Below are 27,528 nucleotides of genomic sequence, written 5' to 3'. Positions count from 1 at the left end.
GAGGTATTGCCACGACCAGAACACTAGAACACTTTAGCCATGAGGGGCGGCACGCGGCAGTGCTTATGCAACATACATTTACGTACATGGCTTTCTTTTCACATGTCTGTTGTCAAACCTTGGCTATTTTTTTTTTTTCTTTGCTTTGCCCTCTTCAATAACCCAATTTCATGACCAAGTTTTCTTTGGGGGATGGTTTTCCTTGATATTTATTATTTTGCAAAGACGCTACCGGAACTCCTTGGCAGGTCCTGCCACTTGTTGATTAGACTGACGGATTTGCTGCTAAAATGATGTGAGGGAACCGATGCCTCGGCCGGCTTCCGCTCATCCCAACAAGATGCGGAGAAGCGGGTCAGATTAACAGCCCATCTCGGATGACTGATCTTTCATTCAGATTTATTTATAATAAACACAGCCATGCTAGTAAGGTAGACAACAGAGTTTACATAAAGAACAAAAAAAACTAAAAACAACACTAATGCACTAAACTGGTTACTCCGCTGTGATGCTGATCTTGTTCACCTTCTGTTCAGGTTTTGGCACATGCACTGACAAAACCCCGTCTCTGAAGACGGCTCGTACTCGCTCAGAATCTACCGCTGTCGGAAACGTAAACGATCTTCGGAAAGAACCGAGGGTACGTTCCTGAGTCCAATATGTAGGGATCTCCGCTGAGATGGTTGTAGGGGTGTGCGCATCAGTGTTGCTGGTCGTTACAGCTGAGGCCTCCGACGTTGCTGAGGATGCGTCTGTGTATGACTGCGCAGTTTCTTTTGGCCCAATGTTCCCCTTTACGACAATGGTATTGCTGTCCGTGAATTCTAAATCAATGTCCTCACGCCGGGCGCCTGGTAGCTCTGCTTCGATAAGGTACGCATTCTTTGTTTCAGACACATCAACAGCCGGGCGATATACGTTCGCTGCTTGTGCACCACGCAACGGACGTGCAAAGAGAGCTTGTGACAGAGGTTCCTCTAGCGATGAGAAGGCTCGGTCAAAGTCCCGAAGAAGTGTAGGAAGAAGCCGGGGAATGGTCATTCTGAGATCTTAACAACGAAGATTTGGCAATGTACAGACTTTGATATGTACTAGACCAATTCCAAATTCACTGGATAGCTTTCCCTGCCGAACGACATGACCCGCTTTTATACCCTAAGAAAATGCGATGATGTGTCCAAAACTCATGTAGTCTGGTACCAACAAGACTCTAGTTGAGCTCGCTGGAAATTTCGCGGAGCTTCGATCAACTGCTGACTCATGCAGATTCTTGTCACGTGGACATATCGAACTACTGCGCTTCTGGTCTTGGTCTCCCGATCCTTACAAAATCAGGTGTCAAGAGACGTATGCGGCTGACTCCTGCATTGAAGCTGCATGTGTCTTGAAGTGGGGTTAAAAGGACACTGTGGATGGCGACCATTTGCAGGCTTCTATAATAAAAGATATAAGAGCAAGGGTATTGGATATTTTCGCGCACCTTCTGCTTGATCAGTTAGTGTCTCGGCAATCGGTCGTACGTCCCGCATTCGCCGGGTCCCGCCTACTCAGATGGTAACTTATCCAACAGCTCAAGTTGCCCCGAACTCGAACCTTTATTGATACAATTGATGTTTTTTCATAAACTACGGACAAACTTCTTACCATTCTTCTCAAACTGGCTGCCTGGAGTTCCGACATTGATGTCGTTGGGTCGGAGAAAGGTTTCAAATAGTACCGTCAGATTGAGCGGAAGGATGATGATGACATGGTTCGGTTATTTACGGTCAATATTGCGGAAACACGGACAATCTCAAAAAGAGGTTCATCAAAGGATCTATGATAAGGATGATGATATTGAAACTCGAAAGTGAAGCTTCAGTAGCTGTGAAGGGTTTGCTTTCCAATCTCTAAATGGCCGTATATCTACCAGATATTCTCATCGTAAAGGAGGTACTCCCGCTTACAAATCTCAAACCATTCTGCCGAGACATCGTAGACACATAGCAATAACTTTGTCGTGGACTTTTGTTTTGTCAAACTCGAAAACACAGACCAGGTTACCCGCATTCGGCGAAATGGTTCAAGAACTAATGAACAGTCATAAGCCCTTCGATAGCAAGTCGGATGCATCGGATGAGTGATAGAAAAAGCGAGTCGGAGAAGGGAGCGCGGTTCAAGACGTATAGTCAAAAGAGAGACGAGCCAAGGCAGTGCCAAATGCCGACTGGCAGAAGCGTGCTACTAATCAATCATGTAGGGATGAATCTGATGAAAGCGGAAATGTTTGTAATGAAGCCACCAGCAAGGGAAAGGGAAATGAAAAGAGAGGATCGTCCATTTATCAAGGGTCTGGTGGATGTTCCCTTTAGTTCCTACCGTGTGTCGATGGGCATACAAGAGTGGCGAAATGAGAGCTGATTTCTAAAAGGCAGCGCTTGTTGATTGCCGGTATTGTCGCTGGATTTCATGTGTACTATCGAAAATCGTAGAAAGGTATTTCCTACAAGCTGCTCATTTAGCGCACACAGAGGCTGGTGCGCAATGCGCAAGGAATGGCCATTAGTACCACTGCTTTCCTTAGTAGTACGATATAGCGCTGGATCGCATTTGAGAATTGTCCAGTATATAACATGTCTCGGTGGTATCTGGCAGTGTCTATGCGGTAAACAACCACCAAAATACCTGTTAATTACTTGGTCATCATTGATCCTTTTGGAATATGTTTTGAAAGCTGGTGAAATGTCCCAAACCTCGACCGCAAAGGCATGGCCCCAAACACAAACTCAGCCATTACATGATGGTGGCTTGGCGATTATTTTAAACTTTGCCCCTTTTCCGGGGCACAGTCATGGATAAAGGAGTTTCTCGGCGGATGGCTGTGCAGATCTCCTTGTCGTGTCCATATTGGCTTTTTCCCCCACAGCCGACCTCCAGGACGACCAGCTTGGCAAGAAAGGAAATTAAACTACCTGGCTTTTGCGTCCTCTCCCTCCTGTCGAACCGAGATCCTGCGTCTTACTGCGCATCAGGTACGTTAACTATCAGAAGCCAGTACGTAGTAATAGTCAGGGCACCCCTGAACTGTGTTCTTGGCGCGTCGGGCTGGGACCCCTGGCTTTGATTCGGCGCTTGCAATCCCATCCCTGGATGAGAGCGGAAAGCAGCTTTTGTTGACCTTTGAGCATTCGACGACGACAACGACGATCATCGTCAATTTTTGGGAGCTTCAAAAAGTCAATTTTTTGACGCTTTGCGACTACTACAGACGTCAGCGCGTTCGCTCCGTGCTCAGGCTCTCCAGCGTGACATAACTGACGTCGCTTTTCCTTTTATTTTTTTCTCTTTCTGCTTTCCCGTCTCCTTATTACCCACCTCCTCCACCACGGCCTCCCCTGCCACCCTTTCTCGGACTTTGACTTGGCAATACGTCTTTCACGCACGGGCTTGGCGATACACAGCAGTCCCGCCCGTCCACTATCCCTTTGTTAAACAAACCAGTGCAGCCATTGTTCCGTTCCGATTCTCATGCAAGCTGCCCCCCATTCCTCCCGCAAGGGCGACTATTCTGTGACAGCCGACCCGTCCGAATCAACTCCACTCGCTTCCCCTCGCGACTCCGTGGATTTTACTTATAGATACGAAGAGGACAAGAGTAAGGACGACTCACAAGAGAAGAAACAGCCTAAATTCCCAAAGAGATCTTCCTCCATGTATGATCCGGGGAGTTCGAATACATTGTATCCTCACTCGCCGCCAACAGGGCGGCCGGTTTACACGCAAGCGAATTATCCTGCTCCATCCGGCTTCGGGACGGACTTGGCCAGTGACGTGGTTGGTTCATAAATATGCTATTTGGCTTTGACAGGATTGATATGTTAATGAAAATGTGCTCCGTTAGAGCCGCGATCGCGCTTCGTACTATGCCGACCAGTCCGGACACCACCAATCAACAATGTACGGAGGCAGGGGCCACCGTGATGCTTCGTACGCAACCATGTCCACCCATCGCAACTCTCCTTCGCCACCACCGCACTCGGGCCACTATGTGCCAGATCCGAACTACGACAACACCTATTACGAACAAGAACAAGTCCAAGTCCACCATGCTCCATCACCTCCCCCCATGCAGAACCCGTACGGTTATGGCCAATATCCCTACCAAAGTCCCTACGGCTACAATTTCACGTACAATCATGCCTACCCTCCAGCACAACAGCTGTACCGCAGAAGAGGCGCGGGAACGATCTTTCGTCACAAAACCACCAAAACGGTCGAGTTAACGGCAAGCGGTAACTTTGTCGTTGAGATTCCTGTCCCAGAAAAGGTTATTGCACATGGCAAGTACCGAACTGGCCGTGAATTCACACACCTCCGATACTCGGCTGTTTGCGGTGACCCGAATGAGTTTGAAGACCGTGGTTATACCTTGCGTGCCGCGGACATGGGTCGGCATACCGAGATGTTCGTCGTTATGACAATGTACAACGAAGATGAAATTCTTTTCGCAAAAACCTGGAAGGCCGTCATGAAGAACATTGCTCACATGTGCTCCAAAAAACGACACACAATGTGGGGCGCAGACGGATGGCAAAAGGTAGTTGTTTGCGTTGTTGCGGATGGACGGACAAAGATTCATCCCCGGACGTTGAATGTGCTGGGTGTTATGGGCGCGTATCAGGAGGGTGTCATCAAGACAAGCATCAGTACTGAAGACGTGGCTGCGCATGTGTTTGAGTTTACGACGCAAGTGTGCGTGGATACTGATTTGAACGTGCGAGGTGCGGATACGGGGTTGGTGCCGGTTCAAGTCCTCTTTTGTCTAAAGGAAAAGAACGCAAAGAAGATCAACAGTCACCGATGGTTCTTCAATGCGTTTGGACGTATTTTGAAGCCAAACATTTGCGTGCTGCTGGATGTTGGCACGAAACCAACAGAGCGCTCTTTATACCGTCTTTGGAAAGCCTTTGACTCTGACCCCCAAGTTGCGGGCGCTTGCGGAGAAATCTGTGCGGAAAAGGGCGCGTACTCCCATAAGCTTCTCAACCCTCTTGTCGCTGCCCAGAATTTCGAGTACAAAATGTCTAATATTATGGACAAACCGCTGGAAAGCGTCTTTGGGTTCATCGCCGTGCTTCCGGGTGCGTTCAGTGCCTATCGATACTCTGCGCTCCAAAACGGTGCGGATGGGACTGGTCCATTAGAAAAGTACTTTATCGGAGAGAGAATGCATGGAAGTCATGGGGACGTCAAGTTGGCTCAGGCGAATATGTATCTAGCAGAGGACCGCATTCTCTGTTTCGAGTTGGTTACAAAGCGGAATGAAAATTGGGTTTTAAGATATGTGAAGGATGCGCAGGCTGAGACAGACGTACCGGATACGATTGCAGAGTTTATTTGTAAGTTCCAAAGTGGCGTGTGTATTTTAGCGTCATAAATGTCGTCTAACTGACATTTTCTTCTTCAAAATGCAGCGCAGCGCCGTCGGTGGCTCAATGGGTCCTTTTTCGCTGGGGTTCACGCGATCGCTCACTTTTACCAAATCTTTCGCTCTGGACACACTGCTCTCCGTAAACTCGCCATTGTCCTCCAACTCCTATACAACAGCATCAACGTCGTCTTCAACTGGTTCTCCTTGGCCAATTTTTACCTTATTTTTTACTTTTTATCCGAAGGCATGGTCTCTTCCCGGGACACGGACCCGTTTTACGGTGCTGGATCTGTTGTTTTTCTGGTCATTCGTCAGATATATATCTTTGCTCTTGTGATGATCTTCGTTGCAAGTCTGGGGAATCGACCGCAAGGGAGTAGGCTGCTATACATGGGATGCTTTATACTTTTTGCTTTTATTATGGCTCTAATGCTTTACATGGTAAGGGTGCCTTGCAAGATCGCGCACTCGAGATGCAATCTTGGCTGACATTAATTTCTAGGCTGGGTTCTCTATCTACTTGTCAGTCTCTGCTGCCGTCAACGAGACAAGGACGACGAATCCGGATGGAACGACGCGAACAGACGTTGGTAAAATTCCGGGGCTGTTGGAAAGACCAGCTTTCCGTGATTTGGTGCTGAGTACAGCCTCTACATATGGGGCGTACTTTATCTGCTCCTTTGCTTATTTGGATCCTTGGCACATGGTAAGCGGAATGGGAAGTTTGTGATTACGAGGCAGAAAATGTCTAACATGCAACTCGAACAGTTTTCATCCTTTATCCAATACCTCCTCCTCCTCCCTGGCTTTGTCAACATTCTGATGGTGTACGCCTTTGGCAACCTGCATGACGTTTCTTGGGGAACCAAGGGTGATAATGCACCAGTCGATGTTGCTCCTGTCGTGGTTAAGAAGGATGACAAGAGCGGCGCAAAAACAGCGACGGTTGACCTCCCTGTTAACCAAAAAGACATTGACGAATCCTACGAAGCCTTTCTCCGAGCCCTCCCACCCCCCATTAAAGTTGCCAAATCCGGCGATAACCGATCGGATAAGCTTAAACAAGAAGATTACTTTAGAACATTCCGTACCCGTGTCGTCCTCCTTTGGATCTTCTGCAACGTCCTGCTTGTGGCGATTCTTACCACTCCCTCAGTAGCGGAAAAACTGGGCGTCTTTGTTGGTAGCAATTCAATTGAACGCGGCAACTCTTATTTAACATTTATTCTCTGGAGTGTGGCTGTTTTGAGTCTTGTGCGGTTTGTTGGGAGTATGGTTTATCTCTGTACTCAGGGCAGCGCAAAAAGTAAGGACGAGAGGGAGAAGAATAGGTTGTCGGTTGGCCATGGTGTATAAAACTGGATGTTTACGTGTGGACGTGCTCGGTCTTTTGTACATTGTTTTGGTTTTTCTTGTCGAATTAGTTTAGTCTTTTATTTTTGTTTAGCGCTATATTGTATTGTTAAAAGTGAAATGTTAATAGTACGTTTTTGTAGAAAACGACATTACTGAGTTGAAATTGTTGGACCAACTAATGCCACCTGTTTGTCAAACCTGCTTGTCAAAGCCAGCCATATTATGTCATCCTTGCCCTTCAACCCACAGTGCGCCAGCAACAGCCCATCATCTGGATACCGTTCAATGAGCCACGGCCGGACAAATTACCAAGCGGCCTCCAGTGGTTACCCAGAAGAAAGCACGCGGTTGGGCCAAATGATCGAAACAATTTATCCATATACGGATATATGACAATACCGTGACTGTGCCTTGAACAGTGTGACGGTGTTCTGAACCGCTTGAAGGCCGATTTTTGAACACCTTTTGAACACCTTTTTGGAGGGTCAAAATTGGCAGCAGCTTTTCTCCTTTTTCTTCTTTGTGTGTTGTCGCGCAGTGACGGATGATGTTGTTTGTTGAGAATAATCCATTGGTGTTGCCAAAGGTTAAACAAAAGCGGCATTCGCCCTTTGGGTAAAATAGGCAAGGGGATGGCGGGACATTGAAATACGAGGTGGTGGATACAGATTTCCGTTTGCTTTTTTGCCCATCTGCTTGTTCGTCACTCGTCTTCGAGTCGTCGACGTTTTTTTTTTGTTTCCCTCATACATAGACTTTTTTTATAAATAGAAGCTAGACTAGATTGACAGGGATGAAGGTTTCTACCATCATTGCCGGAACGGCCGTTGCTGCTTTGGCACTTTCGGCGGGTGGAGCGGTAGACGCTGCCGCTGCTGTTGGATATGGGGACTATTCTCGATGCGGAAATAATGTCATTGTGCGGAAAGAAGTTCATGGTATGTCTAAAATCGCCATCTTTGTGAAATCACACAAAGAGAGTGACGCTCTATATTCTGCTAGACTTGACACAGGCGGAATGGAACGTTTACATGACAACTATCCAAAAAGCCATGGTGACCCCGTATATGCCCAACTCCCGCATATCGCTCTGGGAGTACTGGGCGTACATTCACAACACTCAATCACCAAAGATTCACGGAAACAGTATATTCTCGCTTTGGCATCGGTGGTTCATCTTCTATGTCGAGAGAGAGTTGAGGAAGATTAATCCAGCGTTTTCTTTTCCATACTGGGCGACGGATCGACAGGTTGGTAGTCTGCTGTGAAAAAATAGCTTTTTGACGAAACACAAATGGCAGTGTTCTTACTCGACATTGTTTCAGTACGATTCCCGTAGCTGGTCCTTTGACTCGATCTGGAACGTTCAAGGCCGCCCAGCAGGTGCTGGCCAAGAGGTTACAGGCGGTGCATGGGCTGGCGCTCGCTTCACCATTGTCAACAGCAACCAATCCCCTTGGCTCGCGCCCTTCAAAAACAGCAAAATTAAGCGAGCGTATGGTTTGGAGGACGTCCAGCGCATGACAACTGCCAATCAGCTTCGTCAATACCGTTTCCCATCTTTGGACGATTACAATAACATTTACAACATGTGTTTGAATGTCCCAACCGGGTTCCATTGTTGGGCGAATCGGAACGAGTGGTTGCACGGGACGTTCCATGTTGTCAATGGCGGACAACAGCAGCAAGTTGGACAAATGGCGACCATGTTCTCGCCTTTGGACCCACGTAAGTTCAATTGTTTTTTCAGTTATGCAACGAACGTCGGATGCTGATGACTCGACATACTAGTGTTCTATCTTCACCATTCCAACATTGACCGTATCTACGATGATGTCCAAGGCGGCTGGAACCGCGCCGGAAAATCGCAAGAATACCAGATAATGGGATCCTGCCCCGATAACCCAGAGAATCCCGATGAGAGTCAATCTCCCAAATGCCTGACTCTTGATACCAAGATCCCCGGATTCAATCTCTTTGTCCGTGATACCCAGTTTTCAGCCAAGCTGTGCGTGAAATATCAAGCCCCTCTTCGTGGGCCGCCAGCTGCTCGGGCAATTCAGCGACGGGATGGACCGTTGGATGATGGGATTGTCTTGGGCAACGTCGACGCTGATGTGCCCTTGCCTAGTGAAGATATTAGTGTCCCGGGGGTCCTGGCCCCCGTCGTAGCGACGACCACCGCCCCGACACAGGCTACCAAAACTGCAGGAGCTACGGCGAAGGCTACCTCCATCTCTGGATCCAAAGTGATCCCTCCGATTGTGGATATATCCGTGAACTCATCTTTGAACATCAATGCTACCCTCCCCGTATTCAATGTCACCCTACCCTCTTACAACACCACCCTCCCGTTCCCTTCATTGAACGGAAGTCTCAGCCTGAACGGCACCCTCAACCTCAACCTCACCTTTTACCCAATCGCCTACACCCCTCCCTCTTTCCCAGCCGCACCTCTCCCAGACTGGTGGATTCAAATGCAGTACAGATCCTCCCCCAACTTTACCGACACACACATTGCCACGATTAAAAAGAGTGTGCAGACCATTTTCGAGACGACCGTGCAAAAGGTTCTGAAGGGCGAGAGGATTCTGGGCCCTATCGAGCGGTACGATCGAGAACCCGATTTGTTTGTGCCCAAGAAGAAGAAATGTCATAAAAAGGTGAAGGCTTAAGCGTGACGGGGACAGAGCAATGGATAAAAGTAAATGTGTCACGGATCTCGTTGACTTACGGTTAGACTGAAAAACAAAAAAAAGGAAAACCAAAATGCCTTTGTTGTGTTGTGTTCTATGTCTGTATTTTTTTTCTTGCACGCATATTTACTGTTTCGCCTGCGATCCATGTGTGTGTGTGTAGTCAATTAAATAACGTTAAAGCCCATCTCAATCTGTACATTATCCTATTTACACCGTTTGCATTTTATAATTCATTCACCACCGAACAGGCAATACGGGCCACAGAACCGGTCGTCGAGTTTGGACATGTCTTTGAAACTGGGCATTTAGTTCCAACTCTAATTCTTGGATCGTTTTCCGTGTTTTGGGAGAATACGAGTTTGGCGGGTTGTTGGTCGTGTTTGTCGATTGGGCCGACGTTGTTGGTAATGCCCCTGTGATGGTGACTCTATTTTCCTCTACTTTGACCGCATCCCGTTCGGCTTGCGCTTCGGCCTCCCGTTGTGCTTTCCCTGGTTACCCATAAAATAATAAATGAGCATCACAAACGCAAAACAAACAACAAACTAAATAAAACGTACGCTCCCGTCTCCACATTTCCGAATGCCGAAACATGGCAATCATATCTGGTGTCAGAGAATACGTTGGCTCGGCGTCTTCCAACCATTCACTCTCGTCTCCCTGTTCATCCTCTTGAACGGGTACTTGCACATGTTGTTCTGACTTTTCATGCTCATGCGTCTCTTGCTGTACCGTTGTGTCGCTCGTATGCGTGATATGGTCGTCTGGCGTTTCTGATGGTTGTGCGCAAGAGTAACTGCTCCAATATGCTTCACAATTGCCGCAGAGGCTATCCCAGTACGTTCGTTTACGGGGATTAAGAAAACGTGATTTAGCTGCTGTGCTGAAATGTGCAATCTGAAATGCTTGCAGACGACTGACGGGTGCAGTGTATGTCAAAGGAGTGTGTGTGTCCGGGTGGGCCATTGTGGTTGGGTGTCAGGCTTGCAACATGCACCAGAACTGCAGTTGACTACAGTACTTGCGCACTGCCATGGCAACAGCAATATTCACGCAATACGACTTGAACCAGAAAGATAATACAAAAACATGAGATCTTGTTTACGTCTGCTCTTTGAAAAAAACGATAATCTTGTCCACCTCTTGTCCTCCCATCCTCATCCAATAGATAAAAAAGAACACCACAGACAGCCCCATTACCATGCACAGCTCTATTCCCACCAATCACACTGATCCAGCCGCCTATTCATAAAATTTGGGAATGCCTTGCTCGACTGATGCAGGCTTGACCAATTTGCCCCCTAACAATGCTTCGGAAACTAGCATTTTCTCTTCGAATACGTGTTGCTTCTTCAATCCTGTAGCGGGTGCAGCGGAGATGTCGCGACCGGCATATCTAACCAGGCGCCCACCACGGACAGAGACACCCTTTCCTCCCTTACGGCCATTGTCGAGGCCACCAGCGACACGTTGGGAGTCAAAACGGGCTCCCCATTCCGCACCCTTTGTTGATGTGGATTGTTTTGTACGTTGTTCGGCAGAATGTTGTGGAGATGGATTCGCAGTCGATTCAGATGTTGATGCGATGTGTTGAATGATACGAGATATAAATGACACAGTTGAATGTGAGGTATTCGGGGAAGAAGGGGATGAAGAGAGAGGAGGAACCTGAATCAGTACAATTACCCCCAAAAAGAAACGCACGTTCAAAACCCTTCAGAAGAAGGTCGAAAGGGGCACACAAGTTACGTACCTTTCCACTCTTGAACCAATCCGTCTCCCGAATGGCCGTATCCATTCTTGGCTCAACGAATGACCATGCCCCCGAGTTGAAACTTTCCTCCTGTGCCCACACAATCTCCTCCAAACTAGCTCCATAGTGATCAACGATCGCCTTCACCTCCCAGAAGGGGAATGGTGTCAGCTGCTCCAATCGCACGATGGCAACATTGCGGAGGTTGTTGAGTGCACGGGCGCGGTAGAGGAGGTAGTAGACTTGTCCGGAACAGAAAATAACGGTTTTGATCTCGTTGGGAGGAGCGAGTTGAAAATCGCTTTCCGCACTCAGGGCGTATGGAAGGCGTGGGTCTGCATTGTTACCGGCCCACAAACCGCCAGGTCCAGCAATTTGAAGGTCGGAGAAGGGGTTTTCGTGGAGTACCTCAGGGATGACCCTTTGGAATTGGGTGTTGGCGCCCATTTCTTCGATGCTTGACTTGGCAAGCGGGTGACGAAGGAGAGCTTTCGATTCAAATACAATCAGCTAATATCGAACAAAATTAGACCTTGGATTAAAGGAGTTTTTAAAAACCTCACGTTGTTAACTCACCGGCTTGCGGAACTCGCGATGCACTTGGCGGCGCAATGCATGGAAATAGTTTGACGGCACAGTAGGGTAAACAACCTGAATGTTACAGTCTTGATGTTGGCGGGCATAACTGCCACGATCCGTTCCCTCACGATCAGGCATACTGTAAGGATCCTCATCAGCCAGTTGCAGGAAACGCTCCATACGAGCAGACGAATGTTCTGGGCCTTGTCCATCATATCCGTGAGGCAGCAAAAGGGTTAATCCAGTACGTTGTAACCACTTTTGCTCTCCAGACACAATAAATTGGTCAATAATACATTGGGCGTTGTTCGCAAAGTCGCCGAATTGAGCTTCCCACAACACCAATTGATGTGGACTGGTCATAGAATAACCGAGCTCGAAGCCGAGACAGCCAAACTCCGACAATGAGGAGTTGCAAACGGTGAAGGTGTTTTGGCTAGAGACAAGGTCACCAGCAACAAGGTGGTTAAGGGGTACATACGTAGCTTCCTGGAGGGAACAAGTCACAACGGTCAATATCACCTGCTCATCGGTAACAAAATTGGAAAAAACAGGCAAACTAACCGTCTTTTGATCGTTCAATAACGCATGCCGCTGGGAAAAGGTTCCACGTTCCACATCTTGTCCACTAAGGCGCACATGCTTCCCTTCCGCAAGCAACGTTCCAAAGGCCATAGACTCGGCCGTAGCCCAGTCGATGCCCTTACCTTCTTTGACGCTCTTCTCTCTTTGCCGCAAAATCTTACCCAAGTTGGAATGGACGGTGAAGTCAGACGGATAGCTGGCCGCGGCCACTCCTATGTATCGCAAAAGGTCGAGGTCGATTCCGGTCTTCTGAGCGGGGACTGTCTCTGCGGCAAGCTCAGCCGGTGCCTTGAAACCTTGAAGGACCATAATTTTTAAATATCTTGGATGACACGTTTAAGAAAGTTGCTACTCCGACATACCAGTCCAGGTACTTGACTGCCACTCCTTAGAGCTAGCTTTGTAATCACGGCTGGCAACATAGTTCTCTTCGAGGATTCCCCACACGCGCTTCTTCATCTCATCCACTTCTTCTTGAGTGACAGAGCCTTCGGCCAACAACTGCTGAATGTACTTGTCCAAGACAGGTGTCATGCCAGCAATACGCTACGTAACTTACAATGTCAACGGGAGACAATTGACGAGCTGCTGAGAGGACAATCATACCTGATACATCAAAGGCTGGGTGAAGCTAGGCTGATCAATCTCGTTGTGACCGTGACGACGGTAACATACAATATCGACAACCACGTCCTTCTTCCATTTTGCACGCCACTCCGAAGCCAGCTCCATAGCATACACCACTGCCTCGACATCGTCACCATTCACATGCAAGATGGGCGCATTGACTGTTTTGGCAACATCGGAACAGTAGGGAGTAGACCGAGCGAAACGAGGATCGGTGGTGAAACCGACTTGGTTGTTGACAATAACGTGGATGGTACCTCCGGTGGTGTAGGCAGGAAGATCAGCCATACCCAGGGTCTCGTACACTACGCCCTGGGCTGCAAAGGCGGCGTCACCGTGCAGGAGGACGGCCATGGCTTTCCCGTGGTCTTTTTCGTCGTTTTGGTAAAACTGGATGGCACGAACCTTTCCTTCCACAACCGGGTTCACTGCCTCCAAGTGGGACGGGTTGGCAGCCAAAGACAAGTGCACCATTTTGCCGGATGGCGTCGGACGCATGTAGTTCTAAATGACAATGATCAGATGCGACGATTGAGGATTCGCGACAAACGCGCAAAGCAAATTTACCATTCCCAAATGGTATTTCACATCACCGGAACCCTCGACAGTGTCTTCTGCACTATGCGAGAACTCGGCAAAAATCGATTCATTCGGTTTGCGGACAACGTTCGACAACACGTTCAGTCGCCCACGGTGAGGCATACCCATCACAACGGAGTTGACGCCATGGTCTACTGACCGATCGATCTACGATATGGCATTCAATATACGTCTTTGGAATGCGCAAAACTGTTGACCGCTTACCAAAGACTTCATTCCAGGAATTAAACTCTCACAACCTTCCAAACCGAACCGCTTCTCGGTGGGGTATTTTGTAGCCACAAATCGTTCAAAGTGATCTGACCACATGAGCCGGTCCAAAATCATCATCTTTTGTTCTTTTGTGTAGTTGTACTTTGTGGGAACTTCGAACCGCTGGCGGAGCCAGTCACATTGCTGGCGATCGGGAATGTGACCATACTCTATGCCGATGGATCCGCCTTACAGGAGATTCCGAATTAATGCAGGTTGAAGGCAATACGAGCAGTGGTGCACACTTACAATATGTTTGTTTCAAGCGGCCGATGATTTCACGCAGAGTCATAGACTTCTCCCCTTCCTGGGCCAGGAATGCAGGCAGAATTCCCGATCCTAATCAGAAGATATTAAGGCACAGAAAGACGATATGAAGTTCGTTGTCAGTTTTCTTACCTAGATAAAATTTGCGATCCAGATCAGCGTCCTCAAATCCGTAATGCTTGTGGCTCAACTCAGGCGCGTTGCTTTCATCAGACCCAGTAATTTCCAATGGATCCAGCTTCGCCAAGTGGTGCCCACGAACTTGGTATGCGCGAACAAGGAGCTGCACCTTCATGTGATCCATAATTTCTCCAGCGGGGATTTTGTCACCTGCGGACAATGCAGAGTCACCAACGTATCCCTCTAGCTCGGCAGAAGGAATTATGGTAGGTGGGGGCATGAATGCGGGTTGCTTTCCGTCGGCAGCCAGGTTTCTAAAGTAGACCTGCCACGACAGATGCACGGATTTTGGGTCTTTGAGCCACGCGCTATACATCTCCTCAATGTAAGACCCGGCAGAACCGTTCAAAAATCCTTCTGACGTTGATGGTTGTGCCTTGCTTGGGACCGCCGAAGAGAGAACGCGACGTGGTACTGTTGCGGAAGCAGCGTAGACGGTAGAACGGCAGCAAGCCGCGAAAGCGCTTCGAGCTGCCGTCCTTATCGATCTTTGTGCCAGTCGCGATTGCAACATGGCTGTGAATCTGGAAAGATGCACCAGTGGTGAGATGCATCGTTTTGCTATGAACTACGCGTGACAAAAGAGCAGTTCACAGTCGTAGTTCGGTCCATTTGTCAATGTCTTACCTATCTGAAATATGGCCAAAATGCCTCTTGCTAACAGACTCGTATGTGCTCTAGTGCCTTCCTCGTCGTTCAGGGGAAGAGCGTGGGCTATAGTGCTAGATGAGATGCCAAAAAAAAGAAGCGTTTTGCCGTATGTATATGGGAGAAATCCGACCCTCAAAATCCCATTATCGAAGCCATGAATGTGTGGAGTCATAATGTTGCCATGACAACAATACGCCATGTATTTCCACAATTGGACAGCATTCGGCAGAACAGAAAAAACGTGTGGCAACGGGCCGCAAGAGATTTTCAACTGCTCCTTGTCTGCGCTTTATTTGTATTGTTTGCGTCGCATTGCATTGAGATATCGCTTCGTTCAAGATACACGGCATCGCATCACATTGCATAGCACAGTTGAACTCATCACTTTAGACATGAATATCCAAGCATTGGATCCCACCATGCAGCAACAATCGTCATTACCCTTAGCAGCAACAGCTCCTTGTTCACGGTCATGTATTCAGATGCCCAGAATTTAGCGTACGATTACGGTAACAAAGACCTATACCCCGCTATTTATCTATAATACATTTTCATCTTGCCCAGTGTGCGTACAAGGATAGCCTGCCTGGGTGTTAAGTCTTTTCGATGTCATAATTCTAGAATTATTCTGCCGTTGTAACACCAGTGATCGGATAGGATTACGTGAGCTGCATGACTCATGCGTTGCGTACTTTCGCCCTCCTGGAGAGGACATGATAATTCGGGATTAACACCAACTGTAAGTATTGGATGACTATTGACGTTCAACGAGGGAACGAGGTTGAGGGTATGTCTTGAGGGCAGCAAAGGTAATGCGATTTGCTTGAATTCAGTCGCGACTGCATCGCTCCCCGAGCCTGTAAAGTTAAAGAGGTGCCCAGCCATGGCACTAACGATGGGCTGTTATGGACTGCCATCTGACTTTTCACAGGCGCTGAGAGGATACCCTCAACCTTTCTCTCTCCGATCTTTTCGCTGAAATCTTACTAAACTGGTTTTAATTACAATAAAGCTTGAGTTATCAGAATTAGTTGCCTTCACAATGGGGGAGACATCAAACAACTCGTCGCCCATCTTGTCTCTCTACAAGTCTACAGCCACTCTCCCGTCGTTTTCTGCCTCTCATATCTTTCCGAACGAAGGTGGAGCACGCGTTCTCCTTGTGTCTACAGTCAGAGATCTCGACCGCAACACGCGAACAAGGCTCTTTACAGAGCTTGCCGTCACCGACGATGGCAAGAACATTCAAGAAGGATTCAGTAGTGAAGTTGCAGACGGCACAGATCTTTTGATTGGGATGAAAGATGGGAAACGATGGGTAGTATTGAAGAGCGTACCTGATAAGGAAAAGGGGAACAATGGGAAGAGACGGTTCGTTCAGGTACACACTATTGCGTGAGAATCATTCAGGTTCTGCCGTACATTGATAATTGTATCAAAAGATCTGGCAGTCGGGGAGAATCGTGAAAAGCATCGAAGTAACCGAGAAACACGGAGACTTTTACACTGACGGTAATGTTATATGTCACTCAAAAGGGTCATTTTCGTATCTAAGCCAAGGTTGCTGCAGACACTTTCGGCTCCATTGCACTCTCTTCTACGGAATCTACCGTCGCTTATGTCGCGGAGAGAAAACTTCCAGACCTTAAAGGTCCCGACAAGTTCAAATTCAAGCCAGACTGGGGGGAAAAGTTCACCAAGAAAGCAGCGCCGGCAATTGTCTTATGTAACCTGGACACAGAAGAAATTACTGTGGTGAAGGATCAAGAGGATTTGGCTGTTGGACAGGTGAGCTCCATAAATGTGCCCGAAATCGATGAGTTATTGACATTGCTCAAATTTAGGTCCTATTTGGTCCGAACGATGACAGTCTGATCTTCTGGGGGGTGAAAACGCATCCCAGACAATATGGAATACTGTTTTGTCCTAATCGATTGTACGTATTTTTGGCTTGCCGCAATATTGCACAAGGCTGACCTGAGCAATCAACACAGGAGCGGAATCTATCAAACAGGCATTAAAGGCGAAAACCTCATCCGCATTAGTGCTGAGGACGAATCTGCTCGGTCGCCTCGCTTTGACAGTGCACGTAAAACACTGGTATGTGAACTGCCTGTTATGCCAGGGATTCATGCGGGATTATTGACGTATAGCAATGTAGTTCTACATTTCTAACCCGATCGGTGGTCCTCACTTTCCCTGTGGGGAATTAATATCGTATTCATTCGCTGATAAGTCGAGGAGGATTGTGCTTCCTGAAGTAGAGAAGCCGGAACCCACCGACTTTCCGGGTTTGTTCGTCGACCGATTTGCGCCAGACGCGGTTGTGGGGACAGGAGATGCACAGTGGATCATTACCCACACCAATTGGAGAAGCCGGAAAACCGTTATTGCGGTGCATGCGTCAACGGGAAAGGTAATCGACCTGTGCCCAAACGTGGAAACCGGATCTTGGACGTTACTAGGCGTGAAGGAGAATTGGGTTGTCGCCGTCAGAAGCGATCCAGGGACACCACATGAAGTGGTGAGTGCCCTGAGCAACATCGCGATGTTGTAACAGAAAACCCTATTCTAATGTTCTTGGCGTGTGTCTAGCACATCGGAAGGTTGCAATTCACGGCAACCTCGGCATCCATCACACTGCACCTGGCGCACAGTCCTTCCCCACCAGTTGAGCCACTCATCTGGCGTACCATCACGTACGATTCTAGATCTCCCATCTTGGAGGCCATACTGCTGCTCCCAAGTTCGACACAGTCGAAAACAGTTGTCAAGGGTGAGAAACCGCCCCTCCTTGTCTATCCCCACGGCGGTCCGCATGGAGCGTTCACAAGTGAATTCAGCATCTACAACTACTGTTTGGTGCAACTGGGGATTGGAATCATTCTAGTGAATTATCGTGGCAGTATTGGGTTTGGGAAGGATGGCGTCGATTGCCTGGTTGGTAGAGTCGGTGACATGGAGGTTGAAGATACGCAGGTGGGTTCGGAGGATACACCCTATGCATGGATCCTTATTTACTTTGTTCTTGGCCGGTAGTTTGTTGCCGAACAAGTTCGGACGTCTGGAGAGGTGAGTCTGCGCGTTTGTACGACTTTGCTATGTTATAGAACTTAATTTCTTGGAAAAAAGGTTGACGCAGATCGTGTAGCAATATGGGGCGGTTCTCACGGGGGTTTCGTCAGCGCCTGGCTCATAGGGAAATATCCTGACTACTACAAAGCATGTGTCCTTCGCAATCCGGTCATCAACATGGGCTCCAATCTTGCCCAGTCTGACATTCCTGACTGGTCCTTGGCTGAAGCGGGTATTACCTACAACCTGGCCCAGCCGCCACTTACAACTCCGGAAATCTATTCGAAGATTTGGCCCAAATCTCCTATCTCTGTTGCACAGCATGTTAAAACGCCTTCGCTCCTTATGCTAGGAGAGAATGATCGGCGTGTACCACCTTACGAGGGAATGAACTGGTACTACTACCTGAAAGGGCGAGGCGGAGTTGATATTAGGTATGTGATTTACCGGTTGCTGCTGTTTTTACACCGATCTGCAGTTGATCGCTAAAGTACCATGGTAGGGTAATGACATATCCCGATAATGGACACGCTTTAGACGGTGTGGAAGCTGAGAGATTTGGTTTTGAGGCTATAGCTGAATTTTTGGTAGAGTTTATAGGGATAAAATAGATAGGACGGTTAAGTAAATAAGGGCACTCGTGAATGTAGAGGTCATGACAACGGAGGAAGCAAGTAAATGCTGAAGTGCACGGCCGCTGATAATAGTTGAGTCTGTAGCCCATGCTGGCTAATAAGCCTGATGTCTGACATGTGCATGATCAGCTTACCTAATACTAATCATAGTAGTCTCAGAGGCCCCTTTCAACGTTGGCCTTCTGCTTTTATTCACGTACCCAGTGCAATTAGCGGCAGAAAACTCGGCTCAGTTGGGAGTAGACTACTAACCAACGTGCCCACTATGGAGTTTAACTTGACACTGAAAACGCCCTATCGGCGCTTTATGACGACCGACCGGTTCCGGATAACTGCTTCCCAAGGCTTCGCCCGAATTCAACACACACGTTACGACCAAGATGCACTGGGAGTTGTCGTCCCAATAGGTGGAGACCCACCGCCCACTCCAACCACCGCTAGCGCCAACCTCGTTGTCGACAGTGAAGTCCTCGTTCCAGACCAAAACCGCAAACTCGGTACCGAAATTACTTATATCACCACAGGTGCCCTCACATCCTACGTCCTTCTCTTGGCAGGATCGCAAACATGTATTGACCGCGAAGTAACCCTTGAACTGGTCCGGACATCGTCCAAAACGTCAATACTAAAAACGATAATGTCGCTGTCCAACAACACCGCACCTAATCCGGAAGTTTGGTCCAAGCATCGGGACTGGCATTTGAGAACGTTTGGGCTAGGAACGGATGTACAACCTACGCCACAGGAAGTTAATGTCCGAGGACGGTTGGCTCGAGGGCAATTTTTGGCGGATGTAGATGGATTTATGAGTGTCGCCAAGAGTTTTGAGGAGGTACGTAGCGTGGACATCATGTCTGTGTATGCTATTACGTGCATCTTGTCTCAATATCCTGGCATCTTACTTTTGTTTTAGGTAGAGCAGTTTCTGGAACGCACAGTTGATCGGTATGTCAAAGTCTTCCGGTCCGTGCTAGATAAGCAAGATGATGGGCCACTAAGTTTGAAGCAATTGGCGTATGCATCGTGCCTGGCGCGGGATCGCCGGGAAATTGACGGTATGGTGGATGAGGGACAAATGGGACCTGTCTTTTGAATATTTTATCGGCGTAAGAATAGAATAATTTGGGGTGGGTATGAACATGGGCAGAATATAGTGTGGAGGTGATTGAAAATGGCACTAAGACCCATTATTATCCGGATAATCCAGTTAATCATATCGCATAATCAGCACCCCCTCTATCGCTCAAAACGGTGTGGCATGCTAATGTAATGTTTTTTTTTTTTTAAACTGCGGTGAGGCGCATGCCAAAGGTCTATAAAAGAGACCTGCTCCCTCTTTCCTCTTTACCCATCCTCGACTCTCAAACCATCTGTGCAATCATCACAACCCACATCGCAACCCTCATCGCGACTCGGTCAACCATGAGAATGCAGATGTGGTGGTGCCGAGGACCTCACCCTCCCGATGACTACAACCAACTGGAACCAGCAACAATCACTCGGAACCAACAAAGCTGCTATTATACTGCCACATTAGTTGAGCTTGGTTGGTATGTACTGATTGCATCATTTTATTTCTTGTCATTGGGTCATCTTCTGACATGCAGTTTTTAGTCTCCAAGCCTTGTCACTGAACATCCTCCAGCTTGTGATGCTGCCCAGTCGATTCGCTCCTGGATGCAAGAGTCTGGCTTCAATGCCATCAAGAGTTCTGGATCAAGGCCTAGTAAGGACCGTGTGTGGTGGTGGGCAATTATCCGGTTAGAACCAACCGTTACGTATTGCGTGTATAATTGCCTAGTAGTAGCTTAGTTGGCTTTTCCGAACCAGTTGTCGCTGGTTTATTCCCTGGTGTAGTAGCTAGTGCCATTTTCTGTCACCTCTACACTAAATAAAAAGGGGGACATATGGGCTTCCCTGAATGACACTGATCACGTGCGGAATGATCTGTCCGCAGGTCAGCACAGCTGTCCTCCTATCTTTGAACACATCTTCCTCATCTCAGACCCAAAAACCCGGCCCACAATGGTGTCCTTAGCGGTTGTCACGGTTCTCGGAGTGATTATGGGCGTTTTGAGCGCGTACTTGTACCCAACTGGTATGGGATCTACAAAGTGAACACAATGCGCCAAGGTTGACAGTCCAAAACTCTGATACAGGCAGAGCATTGTACAGCATTTACCAGGTTGGAAACAACCTCGGAGACGTTGGAACGGACGGTTGGAAGGTGTTGGATGGTATGCTGCTGCCTTGTAAACTCGTGGGCCTTGGTCAATCACCGCACTGACTAACTATCCTGGTGTGACGGGTATTCAAGATCCTGTTCTGAAAGGGTGTGGAGCAGCAGCAATTTACCAACCTACTGGGCAGGTTTTCTTGGGTATGTCTGAGCGCAGCTAAACTACGGTCAATTTTCGAATGTAGTTTGGTGCTCATTGAAGTAGCCTGTAGTGAAAGCCTCCCAGGGAGCTACAAATGGTTCCCACCGTTCTCTAGAGTTCACGAACAGTCTGCTGGGAATAAGGATGCGAATATTGTTGTGCTTGATATGAAGGTGCGTTCTCCTTTATGCGGTGATCTGCGCAACCATCAACTGATTTTACCTAGTAGACATCCAAACCCACCCTTCAAAACACGAAATTGCACTCCCCTCCCCCCTTCTCCATAAGCGTAACACCTCACCCAACCAACTCCTCCTCCCTCATCCTCATGACCCTCACTAGTCAGCGTACAATCGAAATCTTCTCTCACACCTTGACTACCACCCAATTCGTTCATTTGGAAACCATTCCATGGGACGAGATCGGTCTTACGCGGCCTGGGGGAATCGCCGCTGTTGGTGAAAAAAGCTTTTATGTGACAGATCAGGCACTAATTGGAACAAATGGCCGTGTGGTGTTTCGGGGTGAAGATGGTACGACGAGGTCGGTTTCTTCTAGTTGATGTTTATTTATGCATCGTCGACTTATTCACGTATGCTTCCAGAGTGGCAACAGAAGGACTCACCTATCCAACAGATATTGCGGCCTCTTCCACAAGCATATACGTAGTAGACCCATCCGGTCCCCATGTCCTTATTTACGAACGTAAACAGAACAATCGGTTACGGCTGCTCGAAACAATCGAAGTGGTACGTCCGTCCATCCAGGAGACCACTATTGTGACAAAAAATCCTCATGTATCATATAGCCCATATGGGGTGAGCAGATTTCTGTCGATCCTGAGTCGGGTGCCGTGTACGTGTCCGGTATTATGGATGTCGTGAAGGCCGGCAGGGCTTTATTGAATAAGGAGCAAGGCACACCCTTTGCGGTAACGTTTCTCGTCGGTTGGGAGATATGCCCCTGCGTGTTCCTAATCATGAGGTACAGGTTATGAAAGTTGTGAACAACACAGCTCAAGATCGGTACTATGGAAAAAAGGTCTTGTCACCTCTACTCTACCAATCTTTCATTGCCCTTGATTGACATCCATTCATACACAGTTTAAATCGAAGGTCGTTTTTGCGGATACAAGCTTATCCATGTATACCCATGCCGCTGTTGGGGTGCACCCGTCGTCCTCTAGAAGTTTTATTAGTGGGAATGGGGTTCGCGTCATTGATAAGGTCTTGTAAATATCTCTTTCATAGTAGGACTCGTTAAAATATAACAGGATGCACGCCATGCACCTCACCACAAAACCGCATTTATAGTGTATGCCACTTGGCTATAACGTTTAGACCGGGATCTTACCTGTCACGGAAGTTGGCCGATACGATCGCTTATGATGCCCACTATCTTCTAATTCTGCTGTCCGAAAATTTCGCCACTTGTTAAACTGAAGTCAATAATCAGGACAACTGATCAGTTTCCTTTCTTGGTTTCATTTTTGACTTGGTTTCCCACCTTGAACAGCTCACTCATGACGCTTTGTCTTATCTGCTGCTCAACGGTCGCATAGTAGTATGCCGATGCAGAAGCGACGCTGCATCTTTTGTCGTTCGCCGCATCTTTGAAGGAATTATTTGACTAGGAGCACCAAGCCGCATGCGCCAAATAGGCACAGGACGATTCCCCATCTTGCATTTTGGTAGAAAAAACACTATTTGGAGAGTGGATATTAAGTCTTCGCTTTTTTTAGGGTCCTTACATCATGATAAGTCCATAAATCCAAAAGGAACAATCGTCCAACAAACACGCAATAGTGCAACGTTGTGCACCTCCCATGGAGGTTTTAAATGTGAGGATGGCGGAGAAAGTCCACTCGCGCATTTTATTTTTACTCTTTTGCTGCACTGTGCATTGTTGTCAATTCGTCCAACACACATACTGGACCGACGTTCTCAACCTCCAAAAGCTTACCAGGCATAACCGGATACGGAGAGAACTGTATCACCCAAATAGCTATTAGGGCTAATTCCATCGGATCTATGATGGTCACTTTTTCTTCGCACCATCGCGGGTTCTCCCTTCGTGGAAAGCAACTACCATTTGGATCATAGCTAGGGAACAACAATAACCTTATTTATGCCGCATATGTGCTTCATGAATATTAACGGTTGCGCTAGCTATTTTCATTATCTGCACCGTTCCATGAAGTTACATCCCAAAATGTGTCAGGCGAGCTCCAACACCTAAATGGCCTTTCCATTCCAGTCTTCAACGACAGAAAGTCCAATGAAACAAGCAACTACAAGTCCCAGATAGTATAATGGTTAGTATCTCCCCCTGTCAGATGACAGTTCGGGGAAGATCGGGGTTCGATTCCCCGTCTGGGAGTTTATCTCACTTTGAGGGTCGGTATTTTTTTTGCAACCGTCATGTATATTCCCACCAAGCAGAAAACTGCAAACGCAGAATATTTTCGACTCTGACTGATTGGCTGCCGTTGAATTCATGTCTAATTCGACATAAGATCCTAGAGGTAATTTGCTTTACAACAGATTCTCAGTTCAGCCGTAAAACGCGGACAGTGTACTTTTAGGACGATCCCTATTGAATGAGACAAAGGAGACAACTTCAAATACTCTGTACAAAATATGAACGGAATTTTCCGCAAAAAAAATATGCTGGGATAACTAGCCTTAAGGGCGGGGGAATTCCTACTACAGACTACCAAAAATACCCTACTTCAAAACTTTTATATATATATCAAATACTTCAAAATACTTAAAATACTATGGTGCGAACTTTGTTAACAAATCTCTTCAAGGACGGCTTCTTTTCTGGTGTGTGTTTGCGAACAGTTAGCGGGGAGGGTGGCGATATAGGTTCGACTTTGAGAATTGAGGGCGTAGAGGAGTACGAGAATCTTCCAATAATGGGTTGGGTGTCTGTCGTCTCTAACGTCGGTTTTACTTCCATGGCAGGCTGCTCACGCTTCCGAATCACTACACGGCGGACACGGGAGTACACGCGTCGCATGCCTTTCTTCTTGGGCCGGGTCTGGAAAGATTCTGGGTGTAGGTGGTTGTCTGATATCGATGCCCTACAGTTAATCTGAGTCGAATCCTCCTCTGGTAAAGATTCTTGAACGGGTGTATTCTGCGACAAAGCATCTGGTTCAACCACCGATATCGCCCTCGATGCCTTGGTGGAGCGGGAATCGTTGGAGATTCTTGGCGACGAGCTACTGGAAACGTCTGCCTGATCAGAGCTTCCAGAATGGGTATCTTGGGTTATGGTGAACACAAAATCTGAATCGTCTGACCGGGGCGGGGACGGAGGCAGGTCCACTATTATGATCGGTTTGCCAGTGACGGATGCACTATCAGTTGATGTCGGCGGTGAAGGTAAGCTGCAAATATGAGGTATCGTCTGCTTGTCGACGATTTCAGAGGTATCTCTTTCACATGCTGTAGAAGAGGAGCAGGTGTCGGCTATCAGGGTAGGGACCATCTCACTTTGAGCGGGAGACACGGCCTCGTTTCCATCCTCCAAGATGGATGAAACGTCCCCTTCCGGATAGCCATCAGCTTCCCAAGCATACGCGTCGTCCAAATCTTCGTAAATGGCAATGTTATTAAATGAGTACGCGGCAATGTCATCCAGGAGCTCGTCCAGCTTTTTGATACTGTCGAAGCGCCGGTGCGATATGCGCGATATGCGCCGCGACATGCGCGAGGCGCGGCGGTTATTGGTTACAGGTTGCACCTCGCGTGGAGATTGTCCTTTTTCCTTCGCAGTATGTTGCGCAATCAAATGATCGTAAACGGACAAGAATGCAGGGAGTTTGGTTGGTTCAACCGATACACCAGTCCCTGCACTACTCCTTCGACGTGAGGCGAATGAAAGCCGCGACCTGTGGCCAATACTCTGCCGTGAGCGTCCATCCGGCTGTAACTCCACGGCAGATGACCTAGACTGCTTAGTAAAGTTACTGGAGTGTCCAATTGAATCATGTCGCTTTCTTCTCCATCCTTCTTCGTCAGCCTCCGAATATAAGACAGAGAGCTGGGATTGCCTTCGTGTGTCACCATATACGCTGCGTCGATACAAAGATTTGTCGATGGAGATGCGCGAATATCGCTTCGACTTACGCTTATTGAAATCGTTTGCATCGGCTCGTGGGATGACTGTCGAAGTGATAAATTTGCTCGATGCGGTACTCCGTCGACGCATAACCCGGAAGGTTGAAAATCGTCGAGTCGCACGTTGTGAGCGTCGCCTTTTGCTTTTCGGTGGCCGGTGTGGCAGCACTTCAGCATCGCAATGCGTCGCTTCGTCACATTCATCTACCCACATTCCCGAGACGCTGCCAGCGTCTGTGTAAATTGATCGCATGGACTTCCTTCGCCAAGTGAGACCCGATCGTGCTTCGGCATCTTCCCAGTCCGCGTCTTCCCATTCCACCTCATCATCGTAAGCTAGGGCATCCTCTTCAATGACAATGATTACCTCATCATCATCGTTCGACTGCGTGGGGACATCCACCTCGGTGACCTCTTCAGCGTCGTGCACACCCTCTAGGGAAGCTTCTGATTGTCTTGCCGAGTGCTGTGGTAGTATATATATTTACTTTGTTCAGCAACTACAGTCATATGCTTTGGGCAAATCATCGCGAACTTACAGATAACACTGCAACTGGGGGAAGAATAGCTTGCGCTTTTGACTTGGCTTCATCGATCAATGATTCCAGTTCTTGAATTATTGCCTCAGGAACGTTTCCCTCTTCATCACCGCGTGTCGCTCTACTAATATCGCTAAGGGAGCCATTTGATTCGGCATCTTTGCATTCAGAAGGGTGAGGAGCTACTTCGCATTCCTCGTCGTGCTCGAGGTCGGAACAGGAAAACGCATGTCGTAAAGAAGATGGCTTCGCCTCCGCGGCTTCGGTCTCAGCAATGCTGCGCAGGTTCGAAAAACTCGCCCGGGGCCTGGTAACGCGAAGGACACTACAAGCCCAACAGGTAAGATGGCAGTCACCATGTTGAACAGAGGAGGTGAGCGGTTACCTATTTCGCCATATTTTTTTAATAAACGCGGCTGTGGCCGAGCGGTGCTTTCGGGCAGCGACTTTCGGAGTTTGGGGACCTGAGGTGATCTCGCTTGATCTGTTCGCAACTGACATGTCCCTTGTACTTTTGCAGCTCACTCCATTCGCAAAGTACAGACAGAGAGCGAGAAGAGGATTGAGAGCTCTCAAGTAGTCCGAGACTTCCCCCACGTGGAATTCCTATCCCTTCTCCACGGGCCGACAGCAAGTGTTGATTGGTGTGAAGTCTGCAGGGCTGAGGGACAAGGCGCGACGGATGAGTTGAGCGGCACAGTCATGATCGTGTCACTTGGATCAGGGCCGTTTGAAGGCACTTGTCTGCGGCTGTCTTCAGGGCAGGACTTTAAAAGCTTTCAAGGCTTCAAATCCGCGGTAGTCGGCAAATGACTCGCTGCCACGCACAAAGATGGCTTATAAACAAACTCTACAAAAAGAACAAAAATGACCGCACATGGTGTGTTGACTCTGTGCAGTCGCGGGCCTTGCGGCATGATTGATGATCTTTTTTGTAAAGAATTCAGATGCCAAATGGCCTGGCTTTCGGACACCAAGTAAAGTGACCAAAAGTTCCAAAAAGCAAACGATCATCAAAGTTGGATTGTCCACAGCCAGAACAGGTGGGGCAGAACCTATAGTACCTGTTTCATAGTCTTTTGTACCAACGATCAAAGTCCAACAACTCGCAAAGTCCACAACAAGCCTTTGAGCCCAGGGCCTTTTAAGATAGCCATCCCAGTCATCCTGCGTGGTCGTCTTATCGTGAGACAGCGTTTAGGTCTCAAGAGGTGGACTCTATAGCAATTCCAGGGCAAAGTGTCCAGTCAAGTCACTAATTGAGGCACTCTACTGTCTTGTTGCCTCCAGAACTTGGTACCCGCACACGTCACGACCTGCTCAAGTGTCCTCCTAGCTCTCCACCAGATATCAAGTGACGGCCGCTTTCGCTATCCTGTAGGTCGCTTAGTTTCGCCTTTTATTTACGACATCTCTTGCCGTTCTCTCGGCACGAGAACCCATAAACAAAAGACTATGAGGTCTTCCGCGGGCTGCAAAGCTCCGCCTCCTACACCACGATCATCGTCTCTTGTCCACTGAATATGGTAGGTGTAGAAAGATGAAATCTGAAGGATGCTAATCAGTCTCGGTTGGCGCCAGCAACATCGACCATCCGCCTTGCATGCAGAGATTGATCGAGCGGCCAAACCGAGCGATGTCCAGTGATCTTGGTTCGTAAGTGTCCTGGCATTCATAGCGTTGAAGACCTCCTTTGGCACCGTAGTAGGTTCGATTACATTATCCCTCTCGATAGAAGCAACAACATACAGGCTGATAATACCAAGGGGCCGACAGTTGCCTATCAATCCCTCGCTTCCCATATGCGAC

The 27,528-nt window shown here is 48.1% G+C and overlaps 9 protein-coding genes and 1 non-coding gene across 12 annotated transcripts; 6 read left to right on the top strand and 4 right to left on the bottom strand.

The window, feature by feature from the left end:
* Window positions 1–357: 357 nt before the first annotated feature.
* Window positions 358–1,209, bottom strand: SPPG_05606 (uncharacterized protein). Its single transcript, XM_016753816.1, has one exon. The coding sequence runs from the start codon at window positions 1,039–1,041 to the stop codon at window positions 496–498; it is 546 nt and encodes a 181-aa protein (XP_016607401.1). The 5' UTR covers window positions 1,042–1,209; the 3' UTR covers window positions 358–495.
* A 1,681-nt stretch (window positions 1,210–2,890) lies between these two features.
* SPPG_05605 lies at window positions 2,891–6,913 on the top strand. Of its 2 annotated transcripts, XM_016753814.1 has the most exons (6): window positions 2,891–3,011; window positions 3,441–3,813; window positions 3,881–5,378; window positions 5,454–5,851; window positions 5,913–6,116; window positions 6,179–6,913. In XM_016753814.1, the coding sequence occupies exons 2-6, from the start codon at window positions 3,508–3,510 to the stop codon at window positions 6,764–6,766; spliced, it is 2,994 nt and encodes a 997-aa protein (XP_016607399.1). In that variant the 5' UTR covers window positions 2,891–3,011; window positions 3,441–3,507; the 3' UTR covers window positions 6,767–6,913. The 2 variants fall into 2 exon arrangements, with proteins under 2 accessions (XP_016607399.1, XP_016607400.1); XM_016753815.1 differs by lacking the exon at window positions 2,891–3,011 and having other exon boundaries at window positions 3,073–3,813.
* A 324-nt stretch (window positions 6,914–7,237) lies between these two features.
* On the top strand, window positions 7,238–9,649 carry SPPG_05604 (uncharacterized protein). The gene is made up of 4 exons (XM_016753813.1): window positions 7,238–7,704; window positions 7,769–8,016; window positions 8,092–8,494; window positions 8,558–9,649. The coding sequence occupies exons 1-4, from the start codon at window positions 7,560–7,562 to the stop codon at window positions 9,439–9,441; spliced, it is 1,680 nt and encodes a 559-aa protein (XP_016607398.1). The 5' UTR covers window positions 7,238–7,559; the 3' UTR covers window positions 9,442–9,649.
* On the bottom strand, window positions 9,545–10,448 carry SPPG_05603 (uncharacterized protein). The gene is made up of 2 exons (XM_016753812.1): window positions 10,026–10,448; window positions 9,545–9,956 (listed from the first exon to the last, which is right to left on the bottom strand). The coding sequence occupies exons 1-2, from the start codon at window positions 10,429–10,431 to the stop codon at window positions 9,700–9,702; spliced, it is 663 nt and encodes a 220-aa protein (XP_016607397.1). The 5' UTR covers window positions 10,432–10,448; the 3' UTR covers window positions 9,545–9,699.
* A 112-nt stretch (window positions 10,449–10,560) lies between these two features.
* Window positions 10,561–15,084, bottom strand: SPPG_05602 (oxoglutarate dehydrogenase (succinyl-transferring), E1 component). The gene is made up of 11 exons (XM_016753811.1): window positions 14,936–15,084; window positions 14,261–14,832; window positions 14,111–14,200; window positions 13,814–14,049; window positions 13,577–13,756; window positions 12,989–13,513; window positions 12,745–12,928; window positions 12,362–12,678; window positions 11,795–12,286; window positions 11,219–11,728; window positions 10,561–10,968 (listed from the first exon to the last, which is right to left on the bottom strand). Exons 2-11 carry the CDS (start codon window positions 14,820–14,822, stop codon window positions 10,708–10,710), a joined length of 3,357 nt encoding a protein of 1,118 aa, XP_016607396.1. The 5' UTR covers window positions 14,823–14,832; window positions 14,936–15,084; the 3' UTR covers window positions 10,561–10,707.
* A 537-nt stretch (window positions 15,085–15,621) lies between these two features.
* Window positions 15,622–18,830, top strand: SPPG_05601. 2 transcript variants are annotated; one of them, XM_016753810.1, is made up of 11 exons: window positions 15,622–15,698; window positions 15,972–16,340; window positions 16,402–16,471; window positions 16,530–16,747; window positions 16,804–16,895; window positions 16,954–17,059; window positions 17,121–17,483; window positions 17,555–17,938; window positions 17,999–18,031; window positions 18,092–18,468; window positions 18,537–18,830. In XM_016753810.1, the coding sequence occupies exons 1-11, from the start codon at window positions 15,639–15,641 to the stop codon at window positions 18,643–18,645; spliced, it is 2,181 nt and encodes a 726-aa protein (XP_016607395.1). In that variant the 5' UTR covers window positions 15,622–15,638; the 3' UTR covers window positions 18,646–18,830. The 2 variants fall into 2 exon arrangements, with proteins under 2 accessions (XP_016607395.1, XP_016607394.1); XM_016753809.1 differs by having other exon boundaries at window positions 15,622–15,768.
* A 29-nt stretch (window positions 18,831–18,859) lies between these two features.
* Window positions 18,860–19,899, top strand: SPPG_05600 (uncharacterized protein). Its single transcript, XM_016753808.1, has 2 exons — window positions 18,860–19,501; window positions 19,583–19,899. Exons 1-2 carry the CDS (start codon window positions 18,935–18,937, stop codon window positions 19,760–19,762), a joined length of 747 nt encoding a protein of 248 aa, XP_016607393.1. The 5' UTR covers window positions 18,860–18,934; the 3' UTR covers window positions 19,763–19,899.
* Window positions 19,900–20,635: 736 nt separating this feature from the next.
* Window positions 20,636–22,355, top strand: SPPG_05599 (uncharacterized protein). Its single transcript, XM_016753807.1, has 9 exons — window positions 20,636–20,767; window positions 20,829–20,906; window positions 20,987–21,049; window positions 21,114–21,223; window positions 21,280–21,593; window positions 21,655–21,799; window positions 21,859–21,981; window positions 22,041–22,091; window positions 22,154–22,355. The coding sequence occupies exons 1-9, from the start codon at window positions 20,695–20,697 to the stop codon at window positions 22,283–22,285; spliced, it is 1,089 nt and encodes a 362-aa protein (XP_016607392.1). The 5' UTR covers window positions 20,636–20,694; the 3' UTR covers window positions 22,286–22,355.
* Window positions 22,356–23,347: 992 nt separating this feature from the next.
* Window positions 23,348–23,429, top strand: SPPG_10119. The gene has a single exon. It is a non-coding gene; the product is annotated as a tRNA-Asp (tRNA).
* Window positions 23,430–23,623: 194 nt separating this feature from the next.
* On the bottom strand, window positions 23,624–26,378 carry SPPG_05598 (uncharacterized protein). Its single transcript, XM_016753806.1, has 3 exons — window positions 26,105–26,378; window positions 25,720–26,044; window positions 23,624–25,646 (listed from the first exon to the last, which is right to left on the bottom strand). The coding sequence occupies exons 1-3, from the start codon at window positions 26,218–26,220 to the stop codon at window positions 23,820–23,822; spliced, it is 2,268 nt and encodes a 755-aa protein (XP_016607391.1). The 5' UTR covers window positions 26,221–26,378; the 3' UTR covers window positions 23,624–23,819.
* Between the last annotated feature and the right edge of the window lie 1,150 nt (window positions 26,379–27,528).

Source organism: Spizellomyces punctatus, assembly GCF_000182565.1.
Source record: "Spizellomyces punctatus DAOM BR117 chromosome Unknown supercont1.9, whole genome shotgun sequence".
Taxonomy (NCBI): Eukaryota; Fungi; Chytridiomycota; class Chytridiomycetes; order Spizellomycetales; family Spizellomycetaceae; genus Spizellomyces; species Spizellomyces punctatus.
The sequence above is the reverse complement of the archived record's forward strand: the minus strand, read 5'-3'. Positions and strand labels throughout refer to the sequence as shown.

Excerpts from the sequence above, each read along its gene's own strand:
- SPPG_05599 (XM_016753807.1), top strand. The coding sequence starts at position 20,695 with ATGGTGTCCTTAGCGGTTGTCACGGTTCTCGGAGTGATTATGGGCGTT. Across the intron at positions 21,050-21,113 it reads TACTGGGCAGGTTTTCTTGG|CCTGTAGTGAAAGCCTCCCA; the intron begins GTATGTCTGAGC and ends TCATTGAAGTAG. Across the intron at positions 21,594-21,654 it reads GGTGAAGATGGTACGACGAG|AGTGGCAACAGAAGGACTCA; the intron begins GTCGGTTTCTTC and ends GTATGCTTCCAG.
- SPPG_05604 (XM_016753813.1), top strand. The coding sequence starts at position 7,560 with ATGAAGGTTTCTACCATCATTGCCGGAACGGCCGTTGCTGCTTTGGCA. Across the intron at positions 7,705-7,768 it reads TGTGCGGAAAGAAGTTCATG|ACTTGACACAGGCGGAATGG; the intron begins GTATGTCTAAAA and ends ATATTCTGCTAG. Across the intron at positions 8,017-8,091 it reads ACTGGGCGACGGATCGACAG|TACGATTCCCGTAGCTGGTC; the intron begins GTTGGTAGTCTG and ends ACATTGTTTCAG.
- SPPG_05598 (XM_016753806.1), bottom strand. The coding sequence starts at position 26,220 with ATGTCAGTTGCGAACAGATCAAGCGAGATCACCTCAGGTCCCCAAACT. Across the intron at positions 26,045-26,104 it reads AAAAAAATATGGCGAAATAG|TGTCCTTCGCGTTACCAGGC; the intron begins GTAACCGCTCAC and ends TTGGGCTTGTAG. Across the intron at positions 25,647-25,719 it reads CCCCAGTTGCAGTGTTATCT|CACTCGGCAAGACAATCAGA; the intron begins GTAAGTTCGCGA and ends ATACTACCACAG.
- SPPG_05606 (XM_016753816.1), bottom strand. The coding sequence starts at position 1,041 with ATGACCATTCCCCGGCTTCTTCCTACACTTCTTCGGGACTTTGACCGA.
- SPPG_05605 (XM_016753814.1), top strand. The coding sequence starts at position 3,508 with ATGCAAGCTGCCCCCCATTCCTCCCGCAAGGGCGACTATTCTGTGACA. Across the intron at positions 3,814-3,880 it reads CGGACTTGGCCAGTGACGTG|AGCCGCGATCGCGCTTCGTA; the intron begins GTTGGTTCATAA and ends GTGCTCCGTTAG. Across the intron at positions 5,852-5,912 it reads TGGCTCTAATGCTTTACATG|GCTGGGTTCTCTATCTACTT; the intron begins GTAAGGGTGCCT and ends ATTAATTTCTAG.
- SPPG_05602 (XM_016753811.1), bottom strand. The coding sequence starts at position 14,822 with ATGTTGCAATCGCGACTGGCACAAAGATCGATAAGGACGGCAGCTCGA. Across the intron at positions 12,287-12,361 it reads TATTGAACGATCAAAAGACG|GAAGCTACGTATGTACCCCT; the intron begins GTTAGTTTGCCT and ends TGTTCCCTCCAG. Across the intron at positions 10,969-11,218 it reads ATTGGTTCAAGAGTGGAAAG|GGTGCGGAATGGGGAGCCCG; the intron begins GTACGTAACTTG and ends ACATCAACAAAG.
- SPPG_05603 (XM_016753812.1), bottom strand. The coding sequence starts at position 10,431 with ATGGCCCACCCGGACACACACACTCCTTTGACATACACTGCACCCGTC. Across the intron at positions 9,957-10,025 it reads GGAAATGTGGAGACGGGAGC|GGAAAGCACAACGGGAGGCC; the intron begins GTACGTTTTATT and ends ATGGGTAACCAG.
- SPPG_05601 (XM_016753810.1), top strand. The coding sequence starts at position 15,639 with ATGCGTTGCGTACTTTCGCCCTCCTGGAGAGGACATGATAATTCGGGA. Across the intron at positions 16,748-16,803 it reads AGGATTTGGCTGTTGGACAG|GTCCTATTTGGTCCGAACGA; the intron begins GTGAGCTCCATA and ends GCTCAAATTTAG. Across the intron at positions 18,469-18,536 it reads CGAGGCGGAGTTGATATTAG|GGTAATGACATATCCCGATA; the intron begins GTATGTGATTTA and ends GTACCATGGTAG.
- SPPG_05600 (XM_016753808.1), top strand. The coding sequence starts at position 18,935 with ATGGAGTTTAACTTGACACTGAAAACGCCCTATCGGCGCTTTATGACG. Across the intron at positions 19,502-19,582 it reads TCGCCAAGAGTTTTGAGGAG|GTAGAGCAGTTTCTGGAACG; the intron begins GTACGTAGCGTG and ends CTTTTGTTTTAG.